A 15,873-nucleotide genomic window follows, 5' to 3' on the forward strand; every position below is an offset into this window, starting at 1 on the left:
AACGGTAGCTATCGTTACCTGCTGCCAGGATGGAGTCATCAGAGTAGTGTTAAAAAAAAGTATTTCAATCGGCTCAGGCACTGAAAAGAAGCACCGAAATCTGCGTTGCGTTTCGGTCCGGTAGGTATCGGTCGTATAGGTACCGGTTCCATATTGGCACCGGGTTTCGGTACCCAACCCTAATAATAGTTGGCCATTGCAAAGTCGTTATTACCAGAACTGATAGCGGCTTGTCTGTCAAAAATTCAGTTTCAACTGTCTTCTGTTTTTTCCTCTAGAGTTTTTCACATGGGCAGGACAGCATATAGAAAATGAAGGTGGTACTGCAATTGATGATTTGATTGATCCAGGATTATGTTATTTTTTAATGATGAATAATACATTTCACACTGCTGCATCTATACACACGAACATCCAATTTCCCAACAGCCTTTTTAATTGGATTTTGGATAGTAATTCGTTGAATGTATCCGTTTTTGCTAATTAAAGTGCGAGGAGGGAATGGATATGTAGTTATTTCAGTTTTTGTCAATTAACTGATATAAGACTAGACCAGGCACTGTAAAAAAAAGATCATACAAAAACGACAACTATAATGTAAGATTCCATTTTTTTTCGTATTTATTAATTATGTATTGCTTCTAGTTGTGTTTGTTGAATGCAAAATACAGAGCGGATAGGATTATTTGATACATTCACCTCGCCCCATGATTGCTTTCTTTGTGTTCCTCTCCGGTCTCAGCAGGATTATATAACATTTGGGACCAAATAGTGCTAACAAGAGACCAAAACTGGAGGCCAGAATGGCAAAAACCTCCACTGCATCTGCATATTTGCCTGGAGAGTTGACATAAGCAGGGACAAAGGCCACCCACACAGCACAGAAGATCAGCATGCTGAAAGTGATGAGCTTGGCCTCATTGAAGTTGTCTGGAAGATTTCTTGCCAGAAAGGCTAACAGGAAGCTGAGGACAGCCAGTAAGCCAATATAGCCCAGTAAGACTGCAAAACCAACGGTGGACCCAACTACACACTCATAAACTATCTTGTTGTTGTGGTATTGAGTGTTTTTATGGGGAGCTGGTGAGGCAGAGACAATCCAAGCAGTGCAGATTGCTGCCTGAATAGAAGTGAGAACTATAACTGTCCCTCTCTGCTGCACAGCACCAAACCACTTTAGACTGGTTCCACCTCCTGGCTTGGAGGCCTTGAACACAGCCAGAACCACCATGGTCTTTACCAGAATACATGAGACACAAAGCACAAAGCTGATCCCAAATGCTGCATGTCTCAGTTGGCATGTCCACAGCCTGGGCCGGCCGATAAACAGCAGTGAACACAGGAAACATAATTTAAGTGACAGCAATAGCTGAAAACTAAGTTCTGAATTGTTGGCGCGTACTATAGGGGTGCTGTGATAATAGATAAAGATCCACAGGACAACAGCACAGATGAATGTGCCCAGCAACGAGATGGTTGTCAAGCAGATACCCAGAGGTTCTTGATAAGAGAGGAACTCAGTTTTCTTAGGAACACATTGGTCACGCTGGGGGCTGGACCAGAAATCCTCTGGACAATTGGTGCACTCCAGGGAGTCTGAGAAGACAGGGAAAGTGTTGAGATACATGCTTAAATTATATCTCCAAACTGCTCTGTTTAAAACTGAATACCAACCAGTCTCATTGCTGATCTTTCCCTCAGAACAAGGGATGCAGTCAAAACAGCACTCAGATTCCCCCTTCTTTCTGGCCATCCGGGTACCTGGAGGACAGCTCTCACTGCACACTGACCTGGGTGCCTATACGTAGAAAAATAAATATCTGTTACACTGCACTACTCTACACTGCTATGAGTCATCCATGGGATACAAAATAGTTGTCTGAATAATCAGGAATAACCTTTTTGGATTCAGAGTTCCAGAAGATTTTGTCTTCATCAAGTGTGAGTTCTTCACCTTTGGCTGACTCTTTAACCTCACCCACATTCTGAATTTTAGTTCTTCCGCCAGGGAGCCACAGCCAGTTCATGACATCATATATTGGTATGGCATCACCATTCTCATCAAATGACACTTGATCACCAAATGGTGTGGTGAAGTTGACCATTTCCAAGTAATACACAAGCTATGATTATCAAAATAAGGAAAATAAAAAAGGACACATAAAAAATAACCATGGTGACACATCAGTGCTTAGTATTCAAAATTTCAACTGAATACTACACTTATGAACATTTGAAGACATGCCTCCAACAATTCCAACACAGCATTTTCTTTAAAGAGAAGTCACATCACTGATAATACCGTATATCCAGTGACAACAGTTGTTGCCTCTGACCTGATATTGTTATCCACTGCTGTTACCCATGAAGGTAAAATCCTTTCAGCTATTTTCTCTAAGAATAGTAAACACACAGCTTTGTATTTAATTCTATACCCTAAACCCTACTCCACAATATATGCTGAAGCACAGGATTTAGTGACCTAAACAGGTGGAGTGTAAACTGATATCCCACCTGCCATGACTCCAGTCTTTGCAAAGTTCCACAGCTGTTCCCACTGAAAGGCCCTCTCCCTGGCTCGCATTGCAGCATGTTATCAAGAGCATACGCCAGGGCATACACCGCCTTGTACACGTTGTACTCTGGCCTAAGGTTTGAAATGTCCAAGAACTCAGTCTCCACATTCTCTAGATCTTCCTGTCCAGTGCATAGTGATCCCCCAGCGTCCACCCAACCTGCATGAGGTGGTGCAAATTTACACTGAAATGTGTATTCCCAAAACTGATTTACCTGAAATGTATTCAAAACAGAGTGTCATACATTATGACAATGTACTGTATTAGTATTGCAAAATACCAGATCAGATTGCAAGGTTAAACTCACCATGCTATTTCCATAGCTTTTGTTGTGTTGTAGGTCAGGTCGTATTTGTAACAGGAAGTCCTTGAAACCTGGTATTTCTCCTCGACGGATGGCAATGCCCAGAATGCCACCTATGTACGGCATGAGTCGGGGAGTCTGAAGCGCAGTAGCTGCAATCCAGGCTTCGCTGGCTATCCACTGTAGGCCTGTCACATTCTGCCTCACCACCTGTGCATTGCAATATATCAAAATATGTAAATTCATACTGTCATGATAAAGTTGGTGTCTTGCCTTAGTCATTCAAACATGTGTTTTACACAGTATTATGAGCAAAGTGATACATGTCATTATAACTAGAGGTCAATGTAATTTGTCTTAGTTAGTGATCTCAGTCTAATTCCCTGCTTACAGCGCCTTGAACAATAAGACGTGATTTATTCAATTAAATCTATTTTTCATAGGACGTTTTACTGTAACTTACATTGTTCGGTTTGATAAATAAAACATTATGGTGTATAATTATATTAAGTTATGAAAAAACTATTTCAAGCTCAACCTCTTCCATGAGGTTAATCATGTGACTCTCATGTGCAAAGACAATGACCACACGAGCTGTAGATTTCCTCATCACATCCACAATTCTCCTTAGTTCTGCTGGGTCATTGCCCCAGGGCAAAACCTCTAGGTAGGCCAGACACCCTGCACCAGACTGAGCCATGTCAGATTGGAAGGAACGGGCAGCATGGAGTCCATAATCATCATCACTGACCAGCAGACCCGTCCAAGTCCAGCCAAAGTGCCGGAGAATCTGAATCATAGCACGCACCTAAGTAAATGCAGAGTGGTGGGATTAGTGCACAGGCTGGAATAATCTTTCAGTTGGGAACCTGATAAACAGGTTCCACAATGGACCATGTTTAACCGTTGCCTTTCAGAATTGTTAGCTCAGAGAAAACAGCTCCTCCGTCAATAGTACAAGGAATGTGACAGGTATTACGCTAAAGGAATACATTATTCATTGCAGCACAGGGATGTTCTTTCTGAGGAATGTTTAGGTGCAACAGCTTTTTTTATGCTTTTTAATGTCGCTGATAGACGTTCACCTGGAAAGCGTCACTTGGGATCGTCCTAAAGAAGGATGGAAACTTTTGCCGGTCACTCAGGCACGAACATGTGGCAAAGTAACTCACCTGTTAAAAAAGACAGACTATACAGCCTAAAAACATTCAAAGCCTTTACCGACCCTTCAAACTTTTCAAGTGGATTAGTCCATGTTTAAAATTGACATTCAATTTGAAACTAAATCAAAATGATTCGAAAGATTTACGGCGGAAAACTTACCATAGGTACTCTGTACAAACCTAGGACAGTGGAGATGGCAATAGAACGTGTAGAGGAAGAATCACCCACAATTCCTAGGACCGGAGGGGTTCCTACACAGGTATCGTCTAATATAAACTGCTCTTCTCGACCATTGGCTAATGACAACGCTGCAGGGAATCCAATTCCTAGTTTGACGCAGTTATCATAAAGACTATATCCCAAAGTCACGTTAGGCAGCAGCTTGGTGTTTCTGTTGATCTCATCAATAGCAAAGGCCATGCTCTGGGCGTGCCTGAATCCTGGAATATCAAAACTAACACAAAAATACCACCGTTGAAAAAACAACATCAAATAGCAATTGTGTAGACATGTACAGGTTGCACAATTACATATTTTGAAAACAATAAAGCCAGTTGAATAGCAACAGTTATTACAATACTAAAGGAGGCTGTGCAAAAAAAGTGATGTGTCCAAAATGGCACAAATACAAAATGCCTTTTTTTCCATTTCAGAGTAAATTCTTATTATATAAAATACATTGCACTAATAAGATTGACCTCCCCCACTTTTTGCTTTTCAATGTTTCCCTGACAGACTAACCTGTGGCAGGTAGGCTGTTGTGGCTCTGAGGTAAAAGACAGGTCAGGAAAGACAGAAAAGAAGTGAATCTCAAATAGCCCACCCAGAACCACATCTCCAGCCTTGTGCATCCCATTTAGATGAAATTGTCCCCGTAGCTGGCAGGAGGTGGAATAAAGATGGGAGGGCACAGAAGAAGAAAAGTACGAATACAACAACAGGAAGTACACGAACAAGAGCAGGTTGATTTCCAAAAATGCCCACATGACGTTCCCCCTGTTTACCCCTTTACTGATCCTTCGCCAAGCCCTTTTATTCACTTGCAGTATTGTTTCATCTTACACACCACCCATCAGGGCATACTTAAAAGTAAGGGCAGGGCCTAAATTGCATTTCATTTAACCCTCCTGCTATGTTCGTTTTTAGGTACAGCCATGATGTTCGCGGGTCAATATGACCCGGTGCATGTTTAATCATCCAAAAGTTGTCAGAAACCAAAAAATCCTAATAAATATAGTTTGTACCTCATCACCAACACCATTACTAACAATTCAATCAGTATTTAGTGGAATTAAGTAATTCACCCCTCCATAGATCATAGTTCAATGAGGATAACTCACTCGTTTTAATGAAAAATACATGTTAAAACAATTTTTTAGGTACATTGGAAAAACCTAGATGTAAATTGCATTAGTCTACCATAACATGTATTTTTCTCTAAATTATTTTTATATTTTGAAACTTTATTTTTTTCATGGGGTGATGTAGATGAATGGAGATGAGACACCTCTGCTGTTCAGGGTCATATTGACCCGCTCACTCAAAATCAAGCTAAATGAGTCATGAGGATTTGTATTGAAAGTAAACTTTACTTAGGTTTACTTATAGTGTTAAGAAACAGACATTTACAAAAATTAACAAGATATGAACACAATGAACGAGGTGTGTGTGTGTGTGTGTGTGTGTGTGTGTGTCTACACAGCACATGAGTGACATGTCGTCACGGTGTGCTTTGTGCTAATACATGTTGCCACTGTCTTTATAATATTTTCGGTATACGTGTATTGGGTGAGGATGAACACTGTATTTCACAATTTTTTGACACAAATGTCTCTCTTGGAGGAACAGGTATATCAGTTTCCTCATCTGATGGTTCATAATCAGCTCCATTATAATCTGAATTGACCTCAAGATGGTCTTCATCTTCAGACACATCCTCTTCTATTTCACTGTCGTGATCAAGGATGTGCTCCAGAGCCTCCAGGGCTGTCATCCTTTTGTTTCTGCTCATTTTGTCCTCCAGTAAGCTGGTGTGTTGCATGTATCTGCAGAGTGTAATGTTGGTAGGACTCCCAAGCAACCCTTTCGTATGTTTCTCCCCTCTCCTGCTAAGTGTGGGCGGAGTTTTCCCGCGAGAAAAAAAAAGGTTCCCGCCAAAATAGTATCTTTCTCGCACAGGTGCGGTAGTGAGACCGCACGTGTGTGTGTGTGTGTGTGTGTGTGAAATGGGGTGAAACATGTTGGGAGGAGTAAGAGATACTTTGTCTCACATTTTCAAAGAAAGAAATGGTCTAAACTTGACCCCTCTGACCCCTTACAGCCTCCACTTCACTGCCGGGTCAAATTGACCCGAACATCATCTCTGTTATATAAACCTGCAGGGGGGGGTTGCAAATACATGATATTTTTTATTTTACTTTTTTCACGTTGATTACCCTAATTAAGGCAAGCAGAAGAAGTTTCATACAGAAAAAGTACTTTAAAATATTTTTTCAAACTTTGAAACGGGTCAATTTGACCCGCAACATAACAGGAGGGTTAAGATTGATTTTGTATTAAGGCATATTGTGTGTTTATTAGTTTGTTTGAATGTCAATTGACTTTGATATGTATATCTTGAATACCTATGTTGAATACACTTATTGTAAGTCGCTTTGGATAAAAGCGCTAAATGACTGTAATGTAATGTTTATCAGGTTGCATATAAAGTAGAGACTGTTTTACCTTCCAGGAAAACATCTACTTGCCTTATTGTAAAATAGAGGGTTCACTCTGCAGTACAATACATATACAGTATGGGAAGAGTAACTTTACATGGAGTATAATCCCAAATCTGTGTGTGACAAGCAAACCAAATTAAACTCACCAAATGCTCAAATAAGCCCTGGGTATGTCCCATGGATGTGTATATGGATGTGTATGTCCACTAGATGGTAGCAGCATACAGAGACATTTGGTGAAATAATACATCCTCCTTTGCACAGTGTCTGTTTGATGGAGGGTTATTGTATCTGGCTGGCAACCATGGAATTTTGGCAGGTTTTAGATATGATCAGTTCTGCAGAAACATGTGCGAAAGACGTATTTCCACATTTGTCTGTCGAATTTGCAATGTTATAGATTTGTTAATTGTATTTCTATGCATGGAACCTGTAAGGGTGATTACTTATTTCCCTCAATACATAATAGTGAGTGCAGGCATACTTTTCCAGGCAGGATTGCAGCCATTAAAACATTGGCATTGACCAAAAAGCAAGAAAGCATCTTATTTCGGTGGCATTTCAGAAAAACAAAAAAGAAAATTTTCACTCTTTCTCATAAAATGACTGGTGGAATTAAACCCCTGTGAAGTCGGTCCGATGAGAAAATATGTTGTGATTCATATTGGAAAACAATAAGGAAACTTTGATAGCCTCTGGCTTAATGAACATTTACAGTATGTGTAATTACAATAATGGCCCTTGAAATGAGTCTTTCAATCAGATCTTATTTTCCATGCTGGCTTAATTAGAATATCGAATAATAGTTAGGGATGGGTATCGTTTGGGTTTTTTCCGATACCGGTGCTAAAACGATACTTTTAAAACGATACCGGTGCCTAAACGGTGCCTGAACCGATACTTTTTTTATTGCCAAGTCAAATTTAACAATATATTTAACTGTTTAAAGTATACTATACATATTAGTGCTGGGCAACGATTACAATTTTTAATCGCATGGAATTTTTGCGATTAATCTCATTATGGCAAAGTTCAATAATTAATTCAAAGGTAGTGTATTGTGCACTTTTATTTTAAAAGTACTGCTATATGAACAAAAGTGCAATAACATTTGGTTTGCAAACACTTTAAACAAATAAGGTTCTTTTTAACAGCAGTATTCCCTTTACACAGTAGCAGTTATATCTCTTCACTATCTGTGCTCAGTGTGTGACTTCATGTGAAACGTTCCACTGCTGTGCAACAGGAATAACATGTTTCACACGTTTCATCAAAATGTGTGTGTTGTGTCTTCATGAGTCAGAGCATGTGAATGCAGCTCTACTGTTCATCAATATAATGCTGTAACTCAGAGGTGATGATGGTTACCCAGCGATCAAAGAATAAAGACACACTTACGCACAATGTAGGTGTATTTTCCCTTTAACTCACGAGATGCAGGTAGCATGTTTTATACTTAATGTGAATTTAATTCATACTTTGTTGGCATCTTATTCTGAAAACCGGATGTTCCTCTGAAGAAACCGGATGTTGTCTCACGTTAAATCTTTCCGCTAACTTTCAAAGTCCTTCGCTCGCTCCCGATCTGTGCCGTTTGAATGCGTTTACCGTGAATTTCAGCGTATAGGTCACTAACATCTAAGTGTCTGCTGAGTTGACCACGGAGACCTGACTGTCTGCTAACTTTACCGCAGCGATGTCCAGTAGTCTCCATTCCTCCACCGCTGCCAGTGAGCAACGGACTTTCAAAATAAAAACAGCCACACTTTTGACCGTTTACCTTTCGGCATTTTCTCTGTTAAAAGGTTGATGGCTAGCTAGCTGCTGTAGCTATACAAACGGTAGCTATCGTTACCTGCTGCCAGGACGGAGTCATCAGAGTAGTGTTAAAAAAAAGTATTTCAATCGGCTCAGGCACCGAAAAGAAGCACCGAAATCTGCGTTGCGTTTCGGTCCGGTAGGTATCGGTCGTATAGGTACCGGTTCCATATTGGCACCGGGTTTCGGTACCCAACCCTAATAATAGTTGGCCATTGCAAAGTCGTTATTACCAGAACTGATAGCGGCTTGTCTGTCAAAAATTCAGTTTCAACTGTCTTCTGTTTTTTCCTCTAGAGTTTTTGACATGGGAGGAGAGCATATAGAAAATGAAGGTGGTACTGCAATTGATGATTTGATTGATCCAGGATTATGTTATTTTTTAATGATGAATAATACATTTCACACTGCTGCATCTATACACACGAACATCCAATTTCCCAACAGCCTTTTTAATTTGATTTTTGATAGTAATTTGTTGAATGTATCCGTTTTTGCTAATTAAAGTGCGAGGAGGGAATGGATATGTAGTTATTTCAGTTTTTGTCAATTTACTGATATAAGACTATACCAGGCACTGTAAAAAAAAGATCATACAAAAACACAACTATAATGTAAGATTCCATTTTTTTTGTATTTATTAATTATGTATCGCTTCTAGTTGTGTTTGTTGAATGCAAAATACAGAGCGGATAGGATTATTTGATACATTCACCTCGCCCCATGATTGCTTTCTTTGTGTTCCTCTCTGGTCTCAGCAGGATTATATAACATTTGGGACCAAATAGTGCTACCAAGAGACCAAAACTGGAGGCCAGGATGGCAAAAACCTCCACTGCATCTGCATATTTGCCTGGAGAGTTGACATAAGCAGGGACAAAGGCCACCCACACAGCACAGAAGATCAGCATGCTGAAAGTGATGAGCTTGGCCTCATTGAAATTGTCTGGAAGATTTCTTGCCAGAAAGGCTAACAGGAAGCTGAGGACAGCCAGTAAGCCAATATAGCCCAGTAACACTGCAAAACCAATGGTGGACCCAAATACACACTCATAAACTATCTTGTTGTTGTGGTATTGAGTGTTTTTATGGGGAGCTGGTGAGGCAGAGACAATCCAAGCAGTGCAGATTGCTGCCTGAATAGAAGTAAGAACTATAACTGTCCCTCTCTGCTGCACAGCACCAAACCACTTTAGACTGGTTCCACCTCCTGGCTTGGAGGCCTTGAACACAGCCAGAACCACCATGGTCTTTACCAGAATACATGAGACACAAAGCACAAAGCTGATCCCAAATGCTGCATGTCTCAGTTGGCATGTCCACAGCCTGGGCCGGCCGATAAACAGCAGTGAACACAGGAAACATAATTTAAGTGACAGCAAGAGGAGGAAACTTAGTTCTGAATTGTTGGCGCGTACCACGGGTGTACTGCGATGATAGGTGAAGATTCCCAGGACAACAGCACAGATAAATGTTCCCAACAATGAGGTTGTTGTCAGACAGATTCCCAGAGGCTCATGGTAGGAGAGGAACTCTGCTTTCTTAAGAACACAGTGGTCACGCTGGGAATTGGACCAGAAGTCCTCTGGACAACTGGTGCACTCCATGGAGTCTGAAAACACGGGAACAGAGCATCAAGGACATTGTCTCTCCCACCTGTAAACACTGATGTTGGATGTGCATCACCTGGGCAAAAAGGGCAAATTCATTTTCAATAATTTAACATATGTTTTTATAATGATACCAGCCTGTGTCATTGCTGATCTTTCCCTCAGAGCATGGTACGCAGTCGAAACAGCAAAAAGGCTGCCCCTTTTTTCTGACCATGCGGGTACCTGGAAGACAGCTCTCACTGCACACCGACAGGGGTGACTGATAGGATTGTAAGAGTTTTATCACAGTTATTCTACACTGTTTGATTCTGTTATTGTGTGTCATACAGTACTACGGTTAAGTAAAAAGGTACAATAAAAAGGTGTAACCTGTTTGGAGTCAATGTTCCAGAAGATTTTGTCATCATCAAGTGTGAGTTCTTCATCTTTGGAGGCCAACTGCTTAACAAGCCCCACACTCTGAACTTTAGTTCTTCCATCAGGGAGCCACAGCCAGTTCATCACATCATATATTGGTAAGGCATCACCGTTCTCATCAAAGGAAACTTGATCACCAAATGATGTGGTGAAGTTGACCTTTTCCAGGTAATGCATAAGCTATAAATGGGGTACAATTCAAATAAAGAAGGGGAGTCTAAAATAAAAATATACTGTTGTTAATTGTGCATATGATTTCAGATGCTCTGTGTGATAGATTGTGGATTTAGTCATGCAAGCTTTTAAATATAGTGCAATATAAGCTCTCTAAATTTGATCAACCACTCTTGCCATTGATTAAGTATGTTTGACAGAAGAAATAAAGGGAATTGTATCTTGTCTTGCAACTTCTAGGAACATTTTGTCTTCTGCTCAAAGGAGGAGGACAATTAGAAGGGTCAAACTGGCCTGCCAATGGCATAGTTAATAATGTATTTTTTCCACACAATATATTTCAGTTAAACCTCAGCATATACAATAACAAATACAGCATCTGTTTTCAAAGACTAAACAGCTTGAGTGTAAACTGATATCACACCTGCCATGGCTCCAATGTTTGCAAAGTGGCACAGCTGTGTCCGCTGAAAGGACCTCTCGCTGGCTTGCACTGCAGCATGTCATCAAGAGCATACGCCAGGGCATACACCGCCTTGTAAATATTGTACTCAGGCCTGAGATCAGAAACATCCAACAACTCAGCCCCCCCACTCTCTAGATCTTCCTGTCCAGTGCATAGTTCTCCACCAGCCTCCATCCAACCTGCTGGAGGTGGTGCAAATCTACACTGAAATGTGTATTCCCAAAACTGCATGACCTGAAATGTATTTAAAACAAAGTCTTAACTGAAATTACATTATTGTTGTAATTACAGATTTGATTGTAAGGTTACAATCTTACCATGCTATGTCCATAATTATTACTACTACTACTTATATGTATGTCAGGACGTATTCTCAATAGAAAATCCCTGAGGCCTGGTATTTTTCCTCGGCGGATGGCGATGCCCAGTGTGCCACTCAAGTATGGCATAAGGCGTGGGGTCTGGAGCACAGCAGCTGCTGACCAGGCTTCACTGGCCATCCACTGAAGGCCTGTCACATTCTCCCTCACCACCTGTGCATTTCATTTAATCAAATTAATTTATTTTCATACAACAAATACTTTTAAGGACTGAATTAGAAAAGAGATGAACACATTCTCTCCCCCACCTCGTTAAATAATTGGTCATTGGCTCTAAGCTTTAAACTATGAAACCTTAGGTACCCCTCTGGCATCAGTTTTGGATGTGTCAGGGACAGAATATCAGTTTCCACTCTGTACATGAAAAAGTGTCTTTTTAAAAAAAACTTACGTCTTAACAGAAAGGTAGGTTTAGGCAACAAAACCACTTAGTTGGGTTAGGAAAAGTTTGTGGTTGAAATTATCTTGACTGACTAACAACTCGTGACTACCAAGTGATTAACAACTCATGTGACTAGCGAGTGCCCGATGAGTTACTTGACTCACTCACTTGGGTGACCGGACTGACGTGAAACAATAAGTCAACGTTGACTTTTTGTTTCACACAGGATACAGTCAGTGGTCTCCTTGGTAAAGGTTCTGTATTTGTTTGACCCAGTGGACTATCACTCACTTTATACTACATCAGTTGCTTTGAGCATCTAATATTGAAGCGTATCGGTTTACATTAGAGTTAGTTGAGAGCTTGGTTCATGGCATACAGAAGATAAAGGTTGCCTCCATGCATCAGTATCAGGTGCAGAGGGGCACTGACCAAGTATTTGACGTGTTGGGAGTGAGACCAGGTTGAGAAGATAAGATACCTCTTCCATGAGTTGAATCATATGGATCTGATGCGCAAACACAATGACCACGCGAGCTGTTGATTTCTTCATTATTTGCACAATCCTCTTTAGTTCAGCAGGGTCTTCACCCCAGGGCAAAATCTCTGAGTAAGCTAGACAACCTCCACCAGACTGAGCCAAGTCTAATTGGAAGGTTCGGGCAACATGGAGTCCATAGTCATCATCACTGACCAGCAGACCAGCCCAAGTCCAGCCAAAGCGTTTTAGAATCTTAATCATAGCACGCACCTTTATGAACAGAGAGCGGGGGGATTAATGCAGGGTTTTGAATGACCATTCAGAGGAAACATACCCATTCATGTTGCACAATAAAATTACAGCTAGTTGATCGAATTACACTCTTTTTCCAAAATTCATAGTTTCCACAACGAAGGACAAAGAAAATACAGCACTTTACTTTACAATACAAAATTGGCATTTAAATTGGCAGAATATGTTTTAAAGCTCAATACACTTCATCTGAAACATATTTTGCATTTTTTATTTCCAGGCCAGAGTTTCACCTGGAAAGCATCACTTGGGATCGTTCTGAAGAAGGTTGGAAACCTTCGCCTATCACTCAGGCAGGAGCATGTGGCAAAGTAACTCACCTATAAAGAAACATAGTATGTATGCAGGTTTTACTTCTCATGCAAATTAGCAGAAACATGCAAACAATGACACGTATTTAACGATTCCCCTTTTTCAAATCTGAATGAAGATTATCCCTTCTTACCAAATAAAGGCTTATTGGAAAAGCTGGAGCTAAGAATTAATGTACATATCCTGTCCTATCATTCTAAATGTCTAAAAACATTCAAATATGGCACATCAAAAGCTCAGCTACAGCAAGACTGAAGAAGGTGAACTTACAATGGGCAAATTGAATAAACCTATCACGTCAGAGGTGGCGATCGAAAATGTTGAGAAGGAATCACCCACAATCCCCAGGACTGGAGGGGTCCCCAAACATTTCTCCTGAAGCAGAAACTGCTCCTCTTGACCACTAGCCAGCAACAATGCAGCACTGAATCCAATTACAAGTGTGGCACAGTTGTCATAAAGACTATATCCCAGAGTCACATTAGGTAGAAGATGGGAGTTTTTGTTGATCTCATCAATGGTGAAGGCCATGGTCATGGCATGCCTGAACCCTGCAGTGTCAAAGCTAATACATAAAATGTCACGGTTAACCACTAAAAAGCAATTCATTATTTATAATTACCCACGCATGTTGTCTACTATATCAATGTGAAACTTACCCTTGGCAGGTGAGCTGATTTGGTTCTGAGGTGAACGACAGCTCAGGGAAGACAGAGGTGTAGTGGACCTCAAACAGCCCACCCAAAACCACATCACCAGGCTTGTGCAGCCCATTAAGATAAAATTGTCTCCTTAATTTACAAGATGAGAAAAGAGAGGAAGACTCTGATACGAAAAAGGAGGAAGAGAACAAAATCAAGATCAGGTAGACATACAAGAACAAAAATGGGTCCAGAAATGCCCTCATATCTGCCCTCCTCACTTTCTGAGCTTTACGAACAATTATTTACTTTTATATGCAGGTATGAGTCATCCCCTTTCACACCACCCATCAGGACACAGGCAGTCATGTGGGAGGCAGGACAAACTCATATCATCGTGATAACATCAATTATGTGATGTATTGTCTGTTCATCACTTTCATTTTTGAGTTCAAAATATTTTTTGTGCTATTGGAGCTCATCTTTAATTTTTTTTTTATTGATTTTCTTTACCTCAAATACACATCAAGGGGTAAACTCTGAAAGCACAGTGGAGGTAAAAGATAAACAAGAACAAAGCAATATAAGATCATTTTTACTTACATCAGCTATTATCACTGTAGAGGTCAATTCAACTTAAAAGGTCTAAACATAAAGTTCCAAATGCTGTAATATTGATTACAGTAACCCAGCGAAAACAAAACTAAAAGAAGGTATATGAACAGTGCAGCATTTTGGGTAATTCCTGCAAGGTGTTTTAAGAATTAACCGCTATTGTGCTGGCTTTTGTTAGTGGTGGTTTACAGCCTCCACGAGGCATGCAAACACATTCCACTAGGAGTGCGGTCACTTCATGGGACGTGTTAAGGGGCATTTCTGTAAATTGAATTTGCATCGCAGGAGGTTGGGCACCCCAACACAAGTATTTGTTTTTAGACGCAGGATGTGACGGCGCCTTTATTAGTGTTCAGTCTTTAGTGTGGGTTATTCATAGTCATGTACAAGCCCATGAAGAGGGTTCATGGTGTTTGCCTTTTGGGGTTGACGCATGATGGGCTTTGGAGCATGCAATTAGGGATTGGACTATATCTCAGAAAGAGTGAAGATGAATCAAAGGGTAAGTGAATAAAATACTGGGGCCAGGCCATGTGGAATGAAAGTATGTCATATATTATGTCAACATGATGGTATTACAACTATCCCAGAGAGTCATACAGTAGAACACTTGTTTCTGTCAAATCCCAGGAAAGAGTAAAGAACCAGCAAAGAGGCAATCCTGATGGTCGACTCAGTTCTTTATAAACAGCTTTATTCCTTTCAATTTCCTTCTACTTTTTCCTTTCATGTAGGATAAAGAAAGTTCTGGTGTTAAAACAACAGCTGCAATGTAGATCAATTACAAGCAGATCAATCTTAAATTAATGTAAATTAACGACAGTAGGCCTGTTATAAGTGCTGCTTTATGTCTTGGTGATGCTGCAGCCCATGATTGCTATCTTATTTAGGTGGCATTTCAGAAAAAACAAAAAGAAAATTTTCACTCTTTCTCACAAAATTACTGGTGGAATTAAACTCTTGTGAAATCGGTCCGAGGAGAACATATGTTGTGATTCATTTTGGAAAACAATAAGGAAACTTTGATAGCCTCTGGCATAATGAAAATTTACAGTATGTGTAATTACAATAATGGTACTTGAAATGAGTCTTTCAATCAGATCTTATTTTCCATGCTGGCTTAATTAGAATATCGAATAATAGTTGGCCATTGCAAAGTCGTTATTACCAGAACTGATAGCGGCTTGTCTGTCAAAAATTCAGTTTCAACTGTCTTCTGTTTTTTCCTCTAGAGTTTTTCACATGGGCAGGACAGCATATAGAAAATGAAGGTGGTACTGCAATTGATGATTTGATTGATCCAGGATTATGTTATTTTTTAATGATGAATAATACATTTCACACTGCTGCATCTATACACACAAACATCCAATTTCCCAACAGCCTTTTTAATTGGATTTTTGATAGTAATTCATTGAATGTATCCGTTTTTGCTAATTAAAGTGCGAGGAGGGAATGGATATGTAGTTATTTCAGTTTTTGTCAATTAACTGATATA

At 40.2% G+C, this 15,873-nt stretch overlaps 2 protein-coding genes across 2 annotated transcripts; both read right to left on the reverse strand.

Annotated features, from left to right (window-relative positions):
- Nucleotides 1–682: 682 nt before the first annotated feature.
- LOC306701175 (extracellular calcium-sensing receptor-like) lies at nt 683–5,030 on the reverse strand (the record flags this gene model as incomplete). Its single annotated transcript, XM_079166430.1, has 9 exons — nt 683–1,596; nt 1,675–1,798; nt 1,899–2,123; nt 2,515–2,790; nt 2,884–3,090; nt 3,419–3,688; nt 3,966–4,052; nt 4,204–4,498; nt 4,786–5,030. The coding sequence occupies 9 exons, from the start codon at nt 5,028–5,030 to the stop codon at nt 683–685; spliced, it is 2,643 nt and encodes an 880-aa protein (XP_079022556.1).
- Nucleotides 5,031–9,280: 4,250 nt separating this feature from the next.
- On the reverse strand, nt 9,281–13,921 carry LOC306700849 (extracellular calcium-sensing receptor-like; the record flags this gene model as incomplete). The annotated part of the gene is made up of 9 exons (XM_079165975.1): nt 13,779–13,921; nt 13,390–13,684; nt 13,041–13,127; nt 12,496–12,765; nt 11,570–11,785; nt 11,211–11,486; nt 10,565–10,792; nt 10,331–10,454; nt 9,281–10,194 (listed from the first exon to the last, which is right to left on the reverse strand). The coding sequence occupies exons 2-9, from the start codon at nt 13,654–13,656 to the stop codon at nt 9,281–9,283; spliced, it is 2,382 nt and encodes a 793-aa protein (XP_079022101.1). The 5' UTR covers nt 13,657–13,684; nt 13,779–13,921.
- Between the last annotated feature and the right edge of the window lie 1,952 nt (nt 13,922–15,873).

Source organism: Pholis gunnellus (assembly GCF_910591455.1).
Source record: "Pholis gunnellus genome assembly, chromosome: 9".
NCBI classification, from domain to species: Eukaryota; Metazoa; Chordata; class Actinopteri; order Perciformes; family Pholidae; genus Pholis; species Pholis gunnellus.